We start from the raw sequence: 16249 nt of genomic DNA, 5'->3' as shown, positions 1-16249 counted from the left end.
TAATAATTTATAAATATTACATACATACATATTTTTATTTTAAATGTATAATTGTTAATGTAAATTAAACTTAAAACTTAGCGCTTTAATATTTTATATTTAAAAACAAAAAATTTTCATATGAATTAATTTGTATTATATTGTATTTTATTGTGTATTTATATATTACGAATAATATATTATTTTGTAAAAATGATTGGCGCTTGCCATAAATCTTAATAAACTTCTTTTTTGTATAATTGTAAACATATTCATAAATCAATTAATTATTTGTTGTATTTTTTTTATCAATATAAGTTTTAATTTTAATTATAATATAGTTTTTTGTAATATTGTTGTTTAAAAAACAGTTTATAAGCCTTTTATATTTTTATTTTGATTTTATTTTATAAAATTTATATTAATGTAAATTTATTTGATTATCCATGATTATGTGATATTGTAATAATAATTTGTAATATAATGTAAGCTTTAAAATAAATAAATAAATTAAGTTTTAAATAAACAAAACGTATTTTCTGTTTGTTTATATATAGTGATAGGTCTCAAAAAATGTTAAGTTCATATAAATTATTCTTAAAATTCAAGTACATAAACAATAAATTTCACAGTAAAACTTACTACTTCAATCAACTATATTAATTGATAAACAAATACTTCTTAAAATTTTAGAAAAATGTAATAACAATTTTATTATTGTGTTAAATTTCACTTTTGGAAACATTTTTTGAATTGTGTGTGTTCAGATTTTTGCACTGTCACGATATCTAAATTAAATTAAATCAATTGACCTATATTAATTTATAATTTCTATCTTGAAAAGGAATTTCTAAAATATTCCACTGTGAAGTACAATATTTTGGACATAGTTAAATTTGAATTATAAATTTATTTGACAGTCTGGTCTCTCATATGATATTTAATATAATATCAATGCAATTTGGGTACATTGCGAAACAGACTCTTCTAAGTTCACCTTACATAAATAAATTTCGATAACTTCTCTATACAAAAAAATCTTATTTATAACAAGCAATTCACACCAAGTGAAAATTTATTAACTCTAAAAATGCAAAATAATTAAAACCATTTTATTTTTAAACCTATGCAAATTGGCTATATGGAGTCTTGAAAGCGATGTGTACTCTTTCATCTTCATCTTTATAGTTTCAGTTTAATTACTTATTACTATTGTCTTCGTTCAATTGATTGTGAGAGATCTTTTGCTCTGAAATTAAATTTATTAAATAATAAATTCTAAAGTTAAGTTCGAAACGATTTTTTCACTCAGTTCACATTTATATGACGTTCGAGACGGTTATCAATAACTCGAAATATAGATTGATAGATAAAGTAAGTGCTTTTCTAACGGGTTAGCAAAATTAGATTGCATAAAATATATATACATAAATGTGTGATTTTATATTACAAATAGAATATGTACATATTAAAATATAATCATAATGTATAAGTAGTGGAATTCAGTTCACATTTCAATAAAGGATGCAGGATAGAGAGTATACATTCCTAAAGGTTATTTAAAAGCTTTACTGTGATAATTTAATATGTTTAATGCAGTTCTTATATTATAAAAAAGTTGAAATTAAATATTGTTACAAAGAATTTTAAATTATAATTTACCAAAACAAACATAACACTGAGAGCGATCAGGTATATTTCCTTGAGACATAGTGCCGTTCACAACTCTCATAGGAGTTTCACCGATCGTAAAACTTCTGCTCCTTTCCCTAAAAAAGAGAAACTTAAAAAAAGAGATTTTAATGATTTAATATTTAGAATGCTTTTAAACTAAGTATATATACTTAAATATATTTATTAGGTATATTCATATAATTTTGCATTCTAGGGAATAATGCAAAAGGAGAATTAGTTATTTTTGACATAAAACTCATCCAAAAAAATTATGAAAAAAATGATTTTAATTTAAATTTAAATTAGAAACTATTCATTAATATAAAACAAAATGATTTTATTTTAAAAAGCCAGAATAAACTTAAATCATTAAAAGATAAAAAGTTATAGTTACAACAACTTTAATAGGAATACAATTTGTATGGCACGAGATAAATATATTTCATAAAATTTATAATTATAAAACAATTACAATATAATTGTATCGTGATTTTAAATTAAAAATAAAAAATTAAGTAAAAATAAAAATTAAATATAATAAAAAATTAAATAAAAATAAAAAATTAAATAAAAATAAAAAATAAATATATAAAAAAAATTTTAAAAAATATTTTATTTATAACTTATATTATAAAACGCCATACAAACCAATTAAAACTAAAATATAAAACAAAAAAATTTTAAAAAAACAAAGCATATATATTATATACATATACCTTACATTATAAAGTATCATACTATTCGATTAAAACAAAAAAAATTATATTAAAGAATAAAAGAAAATAATGCAAATATTTTATATGTTTATATGTTTATATATAAAATACAATAAAAAGTTTATATATAAAATATGTATAACATAACATTCAATCTAAAAATTTTACAATAAAAACAAATTTAAAAAAAATAGACGCTTAAGAGAACTGGCAAATGAATATTGAATGAATATTGCTTTATTGCAAACATTCTGGGCGCGATTCAGCTCTGGGATGCATAAGTGACAATAATTGTTAATAATTGATTAATACGAAATTGGCAAAAAATATTTTTTTTTTTGTAGACATTAAGAAATTAAGTTTATTAATTAATCTAAAATAAATTAGATTAGATGATAAATGCTATAATTAATAGTACTCACACATATAAAGGTTTTTTCGCCAAATTAACTAATTTAACAATTTAAAAAATATTAAATAATTTATTAATTATCTAGTAATTTATTCTTAAGATATACGATATAAATTAAGTAAATAATAATAGAAGAGTCTCTATACTTTTTCGTAATTTACAAACTCAAACTTAATTAAAAATTATAATAATTGATATAATCTCGTTTCCATTTAGATAATGTAATAAAATGAGAAAAGTGTTACGAAAATGTGGCTTATCTACTCTACCACCGCCCGATACTATCCGACATCTCCAATGTGAGCATTTAAGATATCATTCTGTTTTTTGAAATAACAAATTGTTTTCTCGACTCAAACTACTAGTAGCTCTAACCAAAATTCCTTAACGTCGACTAGCGAAGTTTATAATACAATCAGCATATTTATTAAAGTATAAGTAAGCCCGTTTCCCGTTGTCTGTTCGAGCTATTCTACCACTTATACAAATAAGACATATTTTATTAATTATATTAGTTTAATGCAATTATAAAACTGAATTAATAAAAAATAATCCTTACTCATATCTTACGCTATCAATAGTATATAATATACTCTGTAAGAGGTATTCATTCGAAAAATTTGAAAATTGAGAAGATAGATCATTCTCTTTAAAACCGATGAAATTCGATTTATACTTAAAATCCTTCTCCTATTAAATTGTTTGATAGTTTATTATTAATATTTTATATTATATATTTCACGCGATAAATATAAAAAAATTGTTTAAATCACAAATCTTACAATGATGATCACTAAACACTAGCTTCGTTAGACCAGTCAATTTATTTGAGATTGCTTGAATTACTTGAATCTAGATTCAAGTAATTCTCTCCGAAGCTTTCTTATAGCTTGACCGCTTGATAATGATGGGGCTCCATATCAAACTACACAACAACAACACACAATAAATGTAAATTTATTGTTTTGAACCGACATTAGAAAAGCTTAGAACTTCTATATGTTCTCGACTAGCCTTCATAATACCTACTTATTATTAACATACCAAATAAAACTCGAGAAAACATGTCTGATTAACCAACTAATATCTGAATATTGTGTATTAAATACTTTTCTAAGTTATTAACAATAATAGTTAAATCAGTTAACTTTATAAAATTAAGATCTTAATTGCTATTATATAATAATTTTATACTATAACACATAAATTATATACGAAGAAGTCAATACGACTATATAACCTATACCAAGTATTATATTGTTATTCAATGAATAATATTTGCACTTCTACTTTTGTTGCAAGGATAGTTCTCTTTCAAAATCTGAGTATATAGAAAAATTTCAGTATATAACATGTACTATATCAGTAGTGGACTAAGCATGCAGAGAGTCCAGAGAATGGATGGGAAGAAATTTAAGAGAGCACCTGTTATGACAAAAACAAATTCTCACTTTGAAAAATATATATAATAAAATTTATATTTCCAAATATTATTATTTCAAAATATAAAACAATTTTGTCTTAAAATAAATAAATAAATAATAAATAAAATCCTGCACACTCTTTCTTATTTCTTATTTCCATATACACATATATTCGTTCTTTCAAAACTCAATGTAGAAATTATTTCTTAAGTAAAACGACCCAAAAGGTCACCTAAACCGCATTTTTGCTATATTGACAATGTTATATTCTTTATGGGTAAACACTAAATTAAATTAACCTCAACAGTGACACCATACAACGTTCAGTGTTATTGTAAAAATTAAACAAAGTTTTTTATATATTTTTTTTATTTTGTGTAATAATAGTAAATAAAACTAAAATCTGTTCTAATAACAATTAAAAAATTTCATTGAAAATAATTTTCTTCTGAAAATTGCGTCGGTAGAGAGAAGTGTTCGATGTAAAAGTACAAAGGCTTTTTATCCAAAACTTTTAAATCAGATCTAATTCGAATGTATATAAGATGTTAGCATATGCTGAATACCCAGCAAGTCACATCACATATACAGCACTTAACCTCCTTGAATATTTTAAAACATTTTTAAATTATTTTCATTATTTAAATATTTGATTTTTATCTGATCTTAATTAACTCTATTTCGAATCATATACGAATTGTTTTATAATACGAATAATTGTACTAAACCATCCTACTTCATTGTTAACTATTACAACCCGACGTGAATTAAGTCTTCCTCCACAATTTTTCTTCAATATATAATAAATACTATCGTATATTTATAACTGCTAAGCGTGTTATAAACTTCATCTAGCAGTAACTCTCTTGTCCTCTTTCTCTGGGACCTAATAGCTCGTAGCCGGAAACTTACTTCGGTTGGTCTTTCAGATACTCTCAGTAATTTCAAAATAAATGTCATAAGGCATTATTAAGTATATGTATTCAGCCAATTGTTATAACTGCGTGAGAAAGAGGCTTAAGTACCTCAAATCCCCCTATCTACCTGCAGGAGCACATTTTATTTTTTTTTTTTAAGATCGGTTAAAGTTAGGGTTTGGAAATCGCATTTGAAATATTTATTTGTCACCCTTTGATGAAATAATAAATAGTTTACTGTACCAGTTACCAGCGGCTCCAATTGGGCGTTATAGCGGATTTTGAAGTTATCATCTTCGAGCTTTAGATGAGCATAGATACTTCTATTTTTTTATTTTTCTTCAAAAATTGCGAATTACTTACTTGAGAAACTAATGATAAAAATTCCACTGATTACTCGGTCTATTTATTTTGCAATCTCATTTATTTTTAAGAATATATATTAAATTCTACACATAAATATATTTAAAGATAGTAAATTTAATTATTAGTACACTGAATATTTACTTAGATTTATGAATGCACATACACGAATTTAGGCATAGGAAATAGATGTATCCATAGTTTTTGTAGTCTATAAAATGCTCGCTTATAAGGTCCTTTATAATGTTCACATTTTTATCATCAACAAATCTTTAATCAAGATGAAATTATACCAATCATTCTCTGCGTGGAATACACAAGCAGATATATCATTTCGATTAAAATTGGTCTAGATAAGATGACATATTTGTAGAAAATTTTGAATAAAACATTGTAAATACTTTCCTATTATTTAATACTTACCATCAATAAACAAATATTTTTTATTCATAGCTTGAAATAATATGGATATCGAAGAGTCATCAGTCTCTAAAACGTCAGATGAGGTGCCTTATGCAGCTGGTCTGGAGCCCTCAAAACCTATTAGTTTTTTTCAATTATTTCGATACTCAACACCATGGGAAATATTCTTTCTCTTCATCGGTTTTGTAATGTCAGCCATTAAAGCACTTACACTACCTGCCGTTGTGATTATCTATAGTGAATTTACTGCCATGTTGGTAGATCGCTCTTTGATGGTTGGTACCAGTTCAGAAACTTATGCTTTACCCATATTTGGTGGTGGCAAAATGCTGTAAATATGATTTCAAAGTTTATATCTAATAACTTATTTTTTAACATTTGATTTTATCTTTAAGTACAAATGCATCTGCAGAAGTGAATAGTGAAGAATTGTACAAAGATTCCATATCTTACGGCATACTTTTGACGTTGGCGTCAGTCGTTATGCTGATATCGGGCATATTCTCCGTGGATGTTTTTAACTTGATAGCTTTACGCCAAGTGACTCGCATGCGGAAAAGCCTTTTTGAATCTGTGATGAGACAGGATATCGGTTGGCATGATTTGGCAACGAAGCAAAATTTTGCACAAAACATGACTGAGTAATTTTTATTAAAATATTTTTTCACCAAAGACCACTGCTTGAAAATTTTAATTTCAGGATTAGTAATTACTCATAATTTATTAAGTAACATATATGCAATTTACTAATACTATTTATTTTTTTTACGTAATTATTTTAATACGTTGTGCTTAACATTATATAGTTTTGATAAATTTTATTAATTTTTCAAGCGACGTAGAAAAGATACGTGATGGCATATCAGAGAAAGTGGGCCACTTTTTGTATCTAATCATAGGCGTTGTGATTACCGTAGCTATATCCTTTGCTTACGGCTGGAAACTGACGTTAGCTGTTAGTGTCTATATACCAATTGTTATAGCCTTAAATATTTTTGTTGCAAAGGTAAGAAGATATAACATATTTTCAAACTATAATACCGACTACCAAACAAACCATTACAGTTTCAAAGTAAACTCACAACACGAGAGCAAGAATCTTATGGCGGGGCTGGCAACTTAGTTGAAGAAATTCTTACATCTATTCGAACAGTAGTTTCGTTTGGTGGAGAGAAACGTGAATCAGAACGTTATGACAATTTCCTTGTACCAGCACGAAAAGCAAGTCAACGTAAAGGTGCTTTCTCTGGTCTTACCGAAGGAGTACTAAAAAGTATGTTATTTCTGTCCTGCTCTGGTGCATTTTGGTATGGTGTTAATTTGATATTGGATGATCGTGATAACGTCGACAAGGAATACACACCAGCCATCTTAATGATTGTAGGTTATTTTACATAAAAATATTACCACTAAATTAATCAAATTTTCATGAAAGGCTTTCTTTGGTATTATTGTTGGTGCCGACAATTTGGCACGATCGGCACCTTTTCTGGAAGCTTTTGCTATAGCACGTGGTTGTGCATCTAATATATTTAAAGTTATTGATGCCCCTTCAAAAATCGATCCATTATCAACAGATGGAAAGCTTTTGAATTATGGCTTGCGCGGGGATGTCGAATTTCAAGATGTATTCTTTCGTTATCCTTCACGTCTTGATGTTATAGTACATCGCGGTTTGAATATTAAAATTAAATCAGGCCAGACAGTTGCTTTAGTTGGACATTCAGGCTGTGGCAAATCAACTTGTGTGCAACTGTTGCAACGATTTTATGATCCTGTCTTTGGAGCAGTACTGCTAGACGATTTAGATATCAGAAAGTACAATATACAATGGTTACGTTCGAATATAGCAGTTGTAGGTCAGGAGCCAGTACTTTTTCAAGGATCTATTGGTAAGTAAAATAATAAATATTATTTACTCTTTTCAAATTTTTTTATGATTTTTTCTAGGAGAAAACATTAGTTACGGCAGACCTGAAGCTACACAAAAGGAAATCGAAGCTGCAGCAAAATCTGCTGGTGTACATGACTTCATCATTAATTTACCTGAGGTACCAAATTAAACAATAATATTACACATAATTATATATAGAGCTTATAATGCTTCTCTTTTTAAGAGTTATCAAACTGTTATAGGTGAACGTGGTTCTCAGCTATCTGGAGGACAGAAACAACGCATAGCAATTGCGCGAGCACTTATACAAAATCCTAAAATTCTTTTACTGGATGAAGCAACCTCCGCCTTAGACTACCAGTCGGAAAAGTTAGTACAAGAAGCATTAGACTTAGCAAGCAAGGGGCGTACTACTATTGTAGTATCGCATAGACTTTCTGCTGTGCGTAGTGCAGATAAAATTGTGTTTTTACATGATGGTAAAGTGGCTGAAGAAGGCTCCCACGATGACCTAATGAAACTGGAGGGCATGTACTACAATATGGTTAAAGCTGGTGACATGAAAATACCGGAACCAGAGGAACCCAAAGACGTTGACATTGATGATGAAAAAAGTAAATACTTTCTATGTTACATTTAAGTCTGTTGTTTACTTATATATATAATTATTTAGGGAAGAGCCTTGCACTCTACGAAAAGTCCTTTGAAACCAACCCAGTCAATTTTGAACAAAAACAAAAAAATAGTGTACAATTTGAGGAACCCAATTTCGTGCTACCTAAGAATATGAAAGCATTGACAGAACAAAAAGAAAAAGAACCTGAACCTAATTTTTTTGTGACATTCGCTCGCATTCTTAAAATAGCACGACCGGAATGGTGTTTCTTGGTTTTGGGTGCAATATGTGCTATTGGATTTGGCTTCACTTATCCAGCTTTTGCTATTGTTTTTGGTGAATTCTATTCTGCACTGGCGGAGCCTGAAAAACAAGACGCTTTGGATCGCACCGCTGTTCTTTCTTTGTGTTGTCTTGGCCTTGGCATACTAACAGGCGTAGCTTCGTTTCTACAGACGTATCTGTTCAACTATGCAGGCGTTTGGTTGACTACCAGAATACGTTCTATGTCATTTAAGTCAATTATGATACAAGAGATCGGTTGGTTTGATGAAGAAAAGAACTCAGTTGGTGCATTGTCAGCACGATTGTCTGGTGATGCAGCTGGTGTACAAGGTGCTATTGGATACCCATTAAGTGGCTTATTACAAGCATGTTCAAACTTTATTGTTGGTATATCAATTTCATTTTACTACTCATGGAAATTGGCTCTATTATGTTTGAGTACATGTCCGATTATTGTGGGTTCCGTTATCTTTGAAGTGAAGTGAGTGTTCCAGAAACAAAAATAAAAACGAAAATTAAAATTTATTAATAATTTATTACAACTAATGTAGATTTATGACAAACTGTATGGTGCGTGAAAAAACTGTACTGGAAGAAGCTTGTCGTATTGCTACAGAAGCTATTGCTAATGTCCGCACTATTGCCGGCTTACGCAGAGAGCAGCCAGTGATAGACAAATATAATGAAGAGGTGCATAAAGTGGAGGGTCTTATACGACAAAAACTCAAATACCGTGGTATTATCAATGCAACTGGACAAGCATTCCTATTCTTCGCTTACGCAGTCGCACTATGTTATGGTGGTGTATTGGTTTCAGAAGGAAAACTACCTTTCCAGGATATTATTAAGTAAACAATATTTTATATATTAAATATAATCTTATAAATGCTATATTTCCAAATTTTTAGAGTATCAGAAACACTCTTATATGGTTCAATGATGTTAGCACAATCTTTGGCATTTGCACCTGCTTTCACAGCAGCTCTAGTAGCCGGACATCGTATATTCCTACTCATAGATCGCAAGCCAAAAATAAGATCTCCTGAAACCCTTCCTAAAAACACGCTTGCCAAGCAATTAAATCTCTTCGAAGGTGTACGTTATCGAGATGTAGAATTCCGTTATCCAACTCGTCAAGATGTAAAAATACTGAATGGCATCAATCTAGAAGTTATACAAGGACAAACTGTGGCTTTGGTTGGACATTCCGGTTGCGGCAAATCGACCTGTATACAGTTACTACAGCGTTACTATGATCCCGATGCTGGTTCTATTGTAAGTTATAGAATAGAATATAAAGCGCAAAAAAACTTTATAAATTATATCTACTTCCTCTTTTTAACAGCATATTAACTACGATGAAATCCAAGCAGATTTAACTCTAGAAAACTTACGCAGTAAACTGGGCATAGTATCTCAAGAACCTTCACTCTTCGAACGCACTATAGCCGAGAATATAGCTTATGGTGATAACACACGTGATATACCAATGGCAGATATAATTGCTGCTGCAAAGTGTGCGAATGCACATTCATTTATTATTTCACTACCGAATGGTTACGATACCAAAATGGGTGCACGTGGTACACAACTTTCTGGTGGACAAAAACAACGTATTGCCATTGCACGTGCTTTAGTTCGTAATCCGAAAGTACTACTTCTCGATGAAGCCACATCTGCACTAGATTTACAGAGTGAACAAATTGTCCAACAAGCCTTAGATGCTGCTTGTTCTGGACGTACTTGTATTGTGATTGCTCATCGTCTCTCTACTGTACAAAATGCGGATCTTATTTGCGTATTGCACAATGGACGAGTTGCCGAACAAGGCAACCATCATCAACTACTGGCCAAAGATGGTATTTACGCCAAATTGCACAAGACTCAGAAGGATCATTAGACATCAAATTAGTCCTAAACTTTATCTCAATAGAAAGTATCATTTAGTTTTAAACATTTCTAAGCTGAGACAATACTTCAATTTAGTACATTGATATTATTTTTATTACAATGCACATTTGTTCTGTTTTACAATATAAATTGTTTTAAATAAATTTTAAAAATGTTCGCTTTAATATAAAAATTGTTTTACGAGTAATAAGTAGTATTTAATTATTTTAATAGAACAAAACCTACTATCAGATAACGTCTTTTTTTAGCATAATACAAGGAGTGATGAAAAAATATGATATTCAGTATTTATTCCATACCGTTCAGAGTAGTCTTCTTTCATATTATGGACTCATTCCACTGTAGTTTCTATTTTGAGGAACACTCTCGTCTTTATTTTAAATATTGTTAAAAACCATAATCATTTTGTGTGTTTTTAATTTTTAGAAATAAAATGATTTCGGCATTAAAGTAATACTATGTTTCACCTCCAGCTTTTTGTTTTGATTATGTTTGACCAACGGCTGTGATACCACTAATGAAACACTATCCATAAACCAGACAAAAGAACCATCTTAAAGGTAAAAGTACTAAAAAAATTATGCATCAAATTTGAAACATTATTTTTACAGGAACACAAAAAGCACACCTAGGTTTTCCTTTCAGAAGCTATGCCTTCTTTTACTGTTAAACATTCCAAAAATTATTAGATCAAATTTTGCTCCCACTCGTTTCATGTCCAAAACACCAACAAAAATCGTTTCGTATAAATTAGATGATATTCTTATTTCTTCATTAAGAATATGTCAAGACTTTGACATATAACATAAACAATCCTCTTCATAAACTTGGGCCATCAGTTAAAACGTTTGGGTTGAACTGTTAGTAAATTTATTAAATATCATAAAGTTTTTACTGTACCATAAATAAATGAAGGATCTATTTTACCGATATATATGATTATGAATAGAATGATTGTGCGTCACTACAAATGCCTATTCCTAATAAGTCTTCTGTACTTTCCAATGTGCCTCATATTGCTATTTAAAAGAATATTTTTTTAAATTACTTAAGTAGCTCGGTTGACATAAATCCTCTGCCTAACCCTCCCCGTGGGTGTCGACTGGTAATAGAGAGTTCTGATTGCAGACTGTTCTAGCTAAGAATTGGAGTTTGCTCTGATTCATCGGCGTGAGGTCTCTGGGGACAACAGAGGTAATGATGCACTAGGCTATACCGACGGATTCTTCAGGTCCTTAAGGGCTTCCCTTGTCGGATTGGCTACTGCGGAGCAAAAATTCTGTCCAACGGCCTTTACGGCCAATATGGCTTCAACGGCAACAACCTTGGCTATACTGACACTGATTGTATGATTTTGAATTGTCTGAATTATAAATTGTCTGAACCCTGGGCTGACAGTCTCAGTATTCTGTTACCTCAGTATGTAGAGGTGAAACTCTGCAGAAATGGCTTTCAGGCTAATGCTGAGACTGCCTCCGTCCCGTTAAAATCGTGGCTGACCTCAGGAAGCGCTCAATATCTGTCGCCGTTTAGTTGGTGGTGTAGGTGAGGTTGAGCGAAGCTCCCTCTTAATATCTGCCTGGCTCTGAATGTATATGCTCATAAGGCTATACATCAACCTTCACATGGACCTCACTGATTCAAAGGGACCCATGGGGCTTTTTAAAAGATAACTACACGTCGGGTGGAGATAGCGGACCTGAGTTGGGACCCATCAATATGGAAAATTTAAATTTTAATAAAAAACAAACAAAACTTTCTGCTACTGGAAGACCAGTAGCAACACCAAGCAGAAGACTGCAAACCTCGAGTGGTACCTCCAACTCCACTTCCAATGAACTTAAAATCTCGTCGCAAATACCTTCTGGAAGCAGAAATACTGCATCTACCAGTCGGTATGTTGCCTCTTCTGTCACGGCCAAAAGCAGTGACAAGTCAGAAACCAAATCCACAAGGAGAATTCCACCCTCTAAAAAGGCCCATAACGACCGCCGTATGGCTACACGAATTCTGCAGCGCGTAGGTGAGATCCCGGCCGATAAAATCAGTCAGCAACAGGCCTCATCCCTTGGGCCAAAAGCATCTTGGCCAAATCAAGCAACAAAGAGGCTTCCAAACCGGACCAAGTGTCTAAAAGACAAAGGTCTCAGGAGGAAGAACCCCCTCTTACGAAAAAACCAAGAGGTTACAATGTACTGGTACGACCGTACAGTGAGGTTGCGAAGGACAATCTCATTATAGGTGTCCTGGATAGGAGTGCCGAGAAGGGGAGAATCCCCAAAGACAAATGGAAATGGGTGTCGGCCGCGCTGGCAGACATCTTCCTCCAAGTTTTGGAAGAAAACCCAGGACCTGCTCCCTCCTGCGAAGACGCGGGTTGGCACCAAGGACAAGTGAAATTGGTAGCTTGCAAGGATGCGAGATCGGTTGCCTTGTACAAGGCAGCTGTCTCTAAAGTAGGAGAAATCTGGCCTGGAGCCAGACTTGAAGCGGTAGACAAGAAGGATATTCCATCTCGTCCTAGGGCCAGGGTTTGGATTCCAACTAAACAAACTGACCCGGAGCAAATTCTGAAAATAATCAGGATCTGCAACCCCAACCTTCCAACTGGAAATTGGAAGGTGGTAAAATTAGAGGAGCCTGTTGGACCGACCAGACAAGCTGTCCTTGTATTAAATGCGGAGTCATTGAAACCGCTCACCGAAGCTAAATACGTAATCTCCTATGGCTTTGAGAAACTAAATCTGAAGGTCTATCGTACCGATGCCACGGAAGAACCGGAGAAGATTACGTCTGCTCAGCCCTTGCTGGAGGAACCAGCTAAAGAACCAATGCTAAGACAGCAGAGTTGTGAGGAAACACAGAGTGAAGACCTGCCAGATCAAATGGAGGTGGACTCGCTCTCTCTGATGTCTGAAGACAAATCGGATGCGGGGTCGGTGACCAGTCTGGGCAACCTATTCGATGAGAGTGGGCTCCTGGATTCGGATGACGAAGCCGATAAAACGGTGGTAGAGGTTCAAGTACCTGATGAAGGTGCTTCAAATTAATCTCCACCACTCTAAAGCTGCTTCAGCAAACCTTTTAATCCACCTTGCACAGGGTGGAGCCGATATTGTTCTGATTCAGGAACCATAGATACTGGAAAACCGGATCTGTGGAATCGGAACAAATGACTATAAACTTATCAGCAACACAGACTCAGGTAGACCTAGATCATGTGTGTTAGTTAAAAAGTACATTAATTGTTTCCTTTTGAATAATTTTAGTGATGACGACCAGACTGCAGTGAGTTTGGAAATCGACGGCAAAACCGTATGGGTGGTGTCATCATACATGGCCCACGACCATATAGGAAATCCACCACCGGAAATACTTAAGCAGCTCGTGATAACAGCAGCAGAAAGAATGACTGGTGTTGTGATTGGAGCCGATGCAAATGCTCATCACACAATCTAGGAAGCTCGGACATAAATGAAAGAGGTGAGTCCTTATTCGATTTTATTCTAGATTATAATCTTCATATATGCAATACAGGAGTGGAACCTACTTTTATTATTGCAGGCAGAAAAGAAGTTTTAGATATTACGTTAACTATTGAAAACACAGATCTTGAGATTAAGGATTGGAGAGTTCTTGATGAACACTCATTCTCTGACCATCGTTATATTCAATTCTATATAAATCTACAATGTCCAGTTGAGAAACCTTATCGGAATTACCGTGATACCAACTGGAGTAGATATCGAACCAATTTAATAAATCTACTTCCTCTATATCCTATTGAAGAAGTAGAGACTCCTCAATCGCTAGATAACGTTGTGGAAACCTTCACAAATGCTTGCAACATAGCCTTGAACCGTTCTTGCCCGCTAAAATCACAGAGGGGAAAGAAAAAGCCATTGTGGTGGTGTGGGTATACCAGTTGCTTCTTGTCGGCACCGAATAAAATTATGGACATACCAAATGTTTGAAAGAAGATGGTCAACAGTAACCAACTGCATAAAAACCAAGGAATTTTGGCCAAAAATAAGTAAGAAAAGATCGGGGGAATTAATCAATCTATCCCGAGCAAATTTATCCAGGATAGTGGGAATTATTACGGGACACTGCCCGTTGGGAAGACATGCCGTGAGACTCAACATCAGGACCTCCTTACATTGTAGACATTGCATGGAGGATGATGAAGAGGAATCACCAACACACCTTCTGCTACAGTGTCCTGCCTTCGCAAGACATAGACTATCCTACTTAGGGTCGCACTTTTTCTATTCATTAAGAGAGCTAGATTCTATTTCCATAGCTCGTGTCAATGGCTTTGTAGCCAATACCAAGTGGTTATAGGGACAGGTGTCAAATTCTTAGGGTATCACAATGGACCTCATGGTCTAAGTGTGTCTTCGGACGGCCCCAGTAACCTAACCTAACCTAACCTAAGTAGCTCGGTCGTATGTACATAGAGTAATAATTAATAGAGTAAGGACTAATGGTTTTAGTCCGTTTCGTTTATTTCACTTAAACCACATCCTCATTGTTAATCGGAATAACTACAAAACTGAAAACGATATTATGTCTCAGTTCTGCAAAAACTTCTAATAAACAAACCAATGATAATAAAAGAAAAAGATTGATGTCCTATTATTTTGCACTTCAATGCTCCTCATCTTAGTTGTTTCCAAAGTCAATGATATAATTAATACAAATTACATTAATACATATTAATTAATACATATTACATTTCAGATACTTTTTGATACACTATAGAGTTCATGTTCAGCAGTATAGAGTGTTGATCTAAAGCGGTCTCCCTAAATACTAGAGCTAACTTTTGTACTAAAAAAGAAATTGTATTTTGTTTTTGTAGAATAGCACTAAATAAATTTTAGGAACCTTCTGAAAATTTCAAATCAATACTACACCTAAAATTTAAGACATATATCAATTTAAAACCACTTATATATATGATATACCAGTTTTAACACATGACTTAAAAGTACTGAAAAATTACTTTTAATATTACTATTATTAAATTACAATTATTATATGATAAAAATATATAAGAAACGACTTGGATGTAATCATAAACCAAAAACATTAAGTGGCGATAGATGCAGATCAATGCAGAGACTTGTTGAATGAGGTCAAGACCGGACAACGGTTCCATCGCGTATGCTAATGATAATAAGCTGATAAAAATTAATACTTAGGAAATATTTTTTGGTCATAAAAAAATATATTTTTGTTACCAAAATTAATTAAGAGACTTTTTTAAATTAATGACCCATAAATAATGAGAGTATTTTCAAAAATTAATTATTGCCATCTATATAAGGCAAAAATTTAAAACAGATCTTCTTTAAAAACAGATTTCGTTGCTCACGTGTGTTAAAACTACTTAAAATATTTTTTTTTCAAATTATATTATATAAAATATATTTTTTAAATAATTTTTTTTTAAGGTAAATTTTTTCTTGCCGATAATGGCGTGTCTTTTTATGACGAAAGAAACTATTTAAAAGTTAGACCGATTCGAATAGCAAAGAAAGACAAAGACAAAAATTTTTTATTATTTAATTTATTGAAATTTGGCTGACCATACAACGCTGTTTCGAGTATTGCCAAGTACTCTTCATCA

The 16249-nt window shown here is 32.0% G+C and overlaps 2 protein-coding genes across 3 annotated transcripts; both read left to right on the top strand.

The window, feature by feature from the left end:
* Positions 1 to 1303: 1303 nt before the first annotated feature.
* Positions 1304 to 10711, top strand: LOC119671763 (multidrug resistance protein homolog 65-like). 2 transcript variants are annotated; one of them, XM_038082532.1, is made up of 12 exons: positions 1304 to 1353; positions 5939 to 6239; positions 6304 to 6549; positions 6743 to 6914; positions 6974 to 7288; positions 7344 to 7800; positions 7859 to 7959; positions 8026 to 8416; positions 8476 to 9184; positions 9255 to 9551; positions 9612 to 9978; positions 10049 to 10711. In XM_038082532.1, exons 2-12 carry the CDS (start codon positions 5950 to 5952, stop codon positions 10601 to 10603), a joined length of 3900 nt encoding a protein of 1299 aa, XP_037938460.1. In that variant the 5' UTR covers positions 1304 to 1353; positions 5939 to 5949; the 3' UTR covers positions 10604 to 10711. The 2 variants fall into 2 exon arrangements, with proteins under 2 accessions (XP_037938460.1, XP_037938461.1); XM_038082533.1 differs by lacking the exon at positions 1304 to 1353 and having other exon boundaries at positions 5928 to 6239.
* A 1622-nt stretch (positions 10712 to 12333) lies between these two features.
* LOC119672046 lies at positions 12334 to 13664 on the top strand. The gene is made up of 2 exons (XM_038083032.1): positions 12334 to 12509; positions 12695 to 13664. The coding sequence occupies exons 1-2, from the start codon at positions 12334 to 12336 to the stop codon at positions 13662 to 13664; spliced, it is 1146 nt and encodes a 381-aa protein (XP_037938960.1).
* The last annotated feature ends 2585 nt before the right edge of the window (positions 13665 to 16249 follow it).

Source organism: Teleopsis dalmanni, chromosome 1, assembly GCF_002237135.1.
Source record: "Teleopsis dalmanni isolate 2A chromosome 1, ASM223713v2, whole genome shotgun sequence".
NCBI classification, from domain to species: Eukaryota; Metazoa; Arthropoda; class Insecta; order Diptera; family Diopsidae; genus Teleopsis; species Teleopsis dalmanni.
Note: the sequence above shows the minus strand (reverse complement) of the source record. Positions and strands in the feature narration are given on the sequence as shown.

What these genes read in the sequence shown, in the direction of transcription:
- LOC119671763 (XM_038082532.1), top strand. Translation starts at nt 5,950, where the DNA reads ATGGATATCGAAGAGTCATCAGTCTCTAAAACGTCAGATGAGGTGCCT. An exon ending in TTTGCACAAAACATGACTGA is followed by an intron (nt 6,550 to 6,742) that starts GTAATTTTTATT and finishes TAATTTTTCAAG; the next exon opens with CGACGTAGAAAAGATACGTG. An exon ending in TCCGTTATCTTTGAAGTGAA is followed by an intron (nt 9,185 to 9,254) that starts GTGAGTGTTCCA and finishes CAACTAATGTAG; the next exon opens with ATTTATGACAAACTGTATGG.
- LOC119672046 (XM_038083032.1), top strand. Translation starts at nt 12,334, where the DNA reads ATGGAAAATTTAAATTTTAATAAAAAACAAACAAAACTTTCTGCTACT. An exon ending in AATACTGCATCTACCAGTCG is followed by an intron (nt 12,510 to 12,694) that starts GTATGTTGCCTC and finishes TTGGGCCAAAAG; the next exon opens with CATCTTGGCCAAATCAAGCA.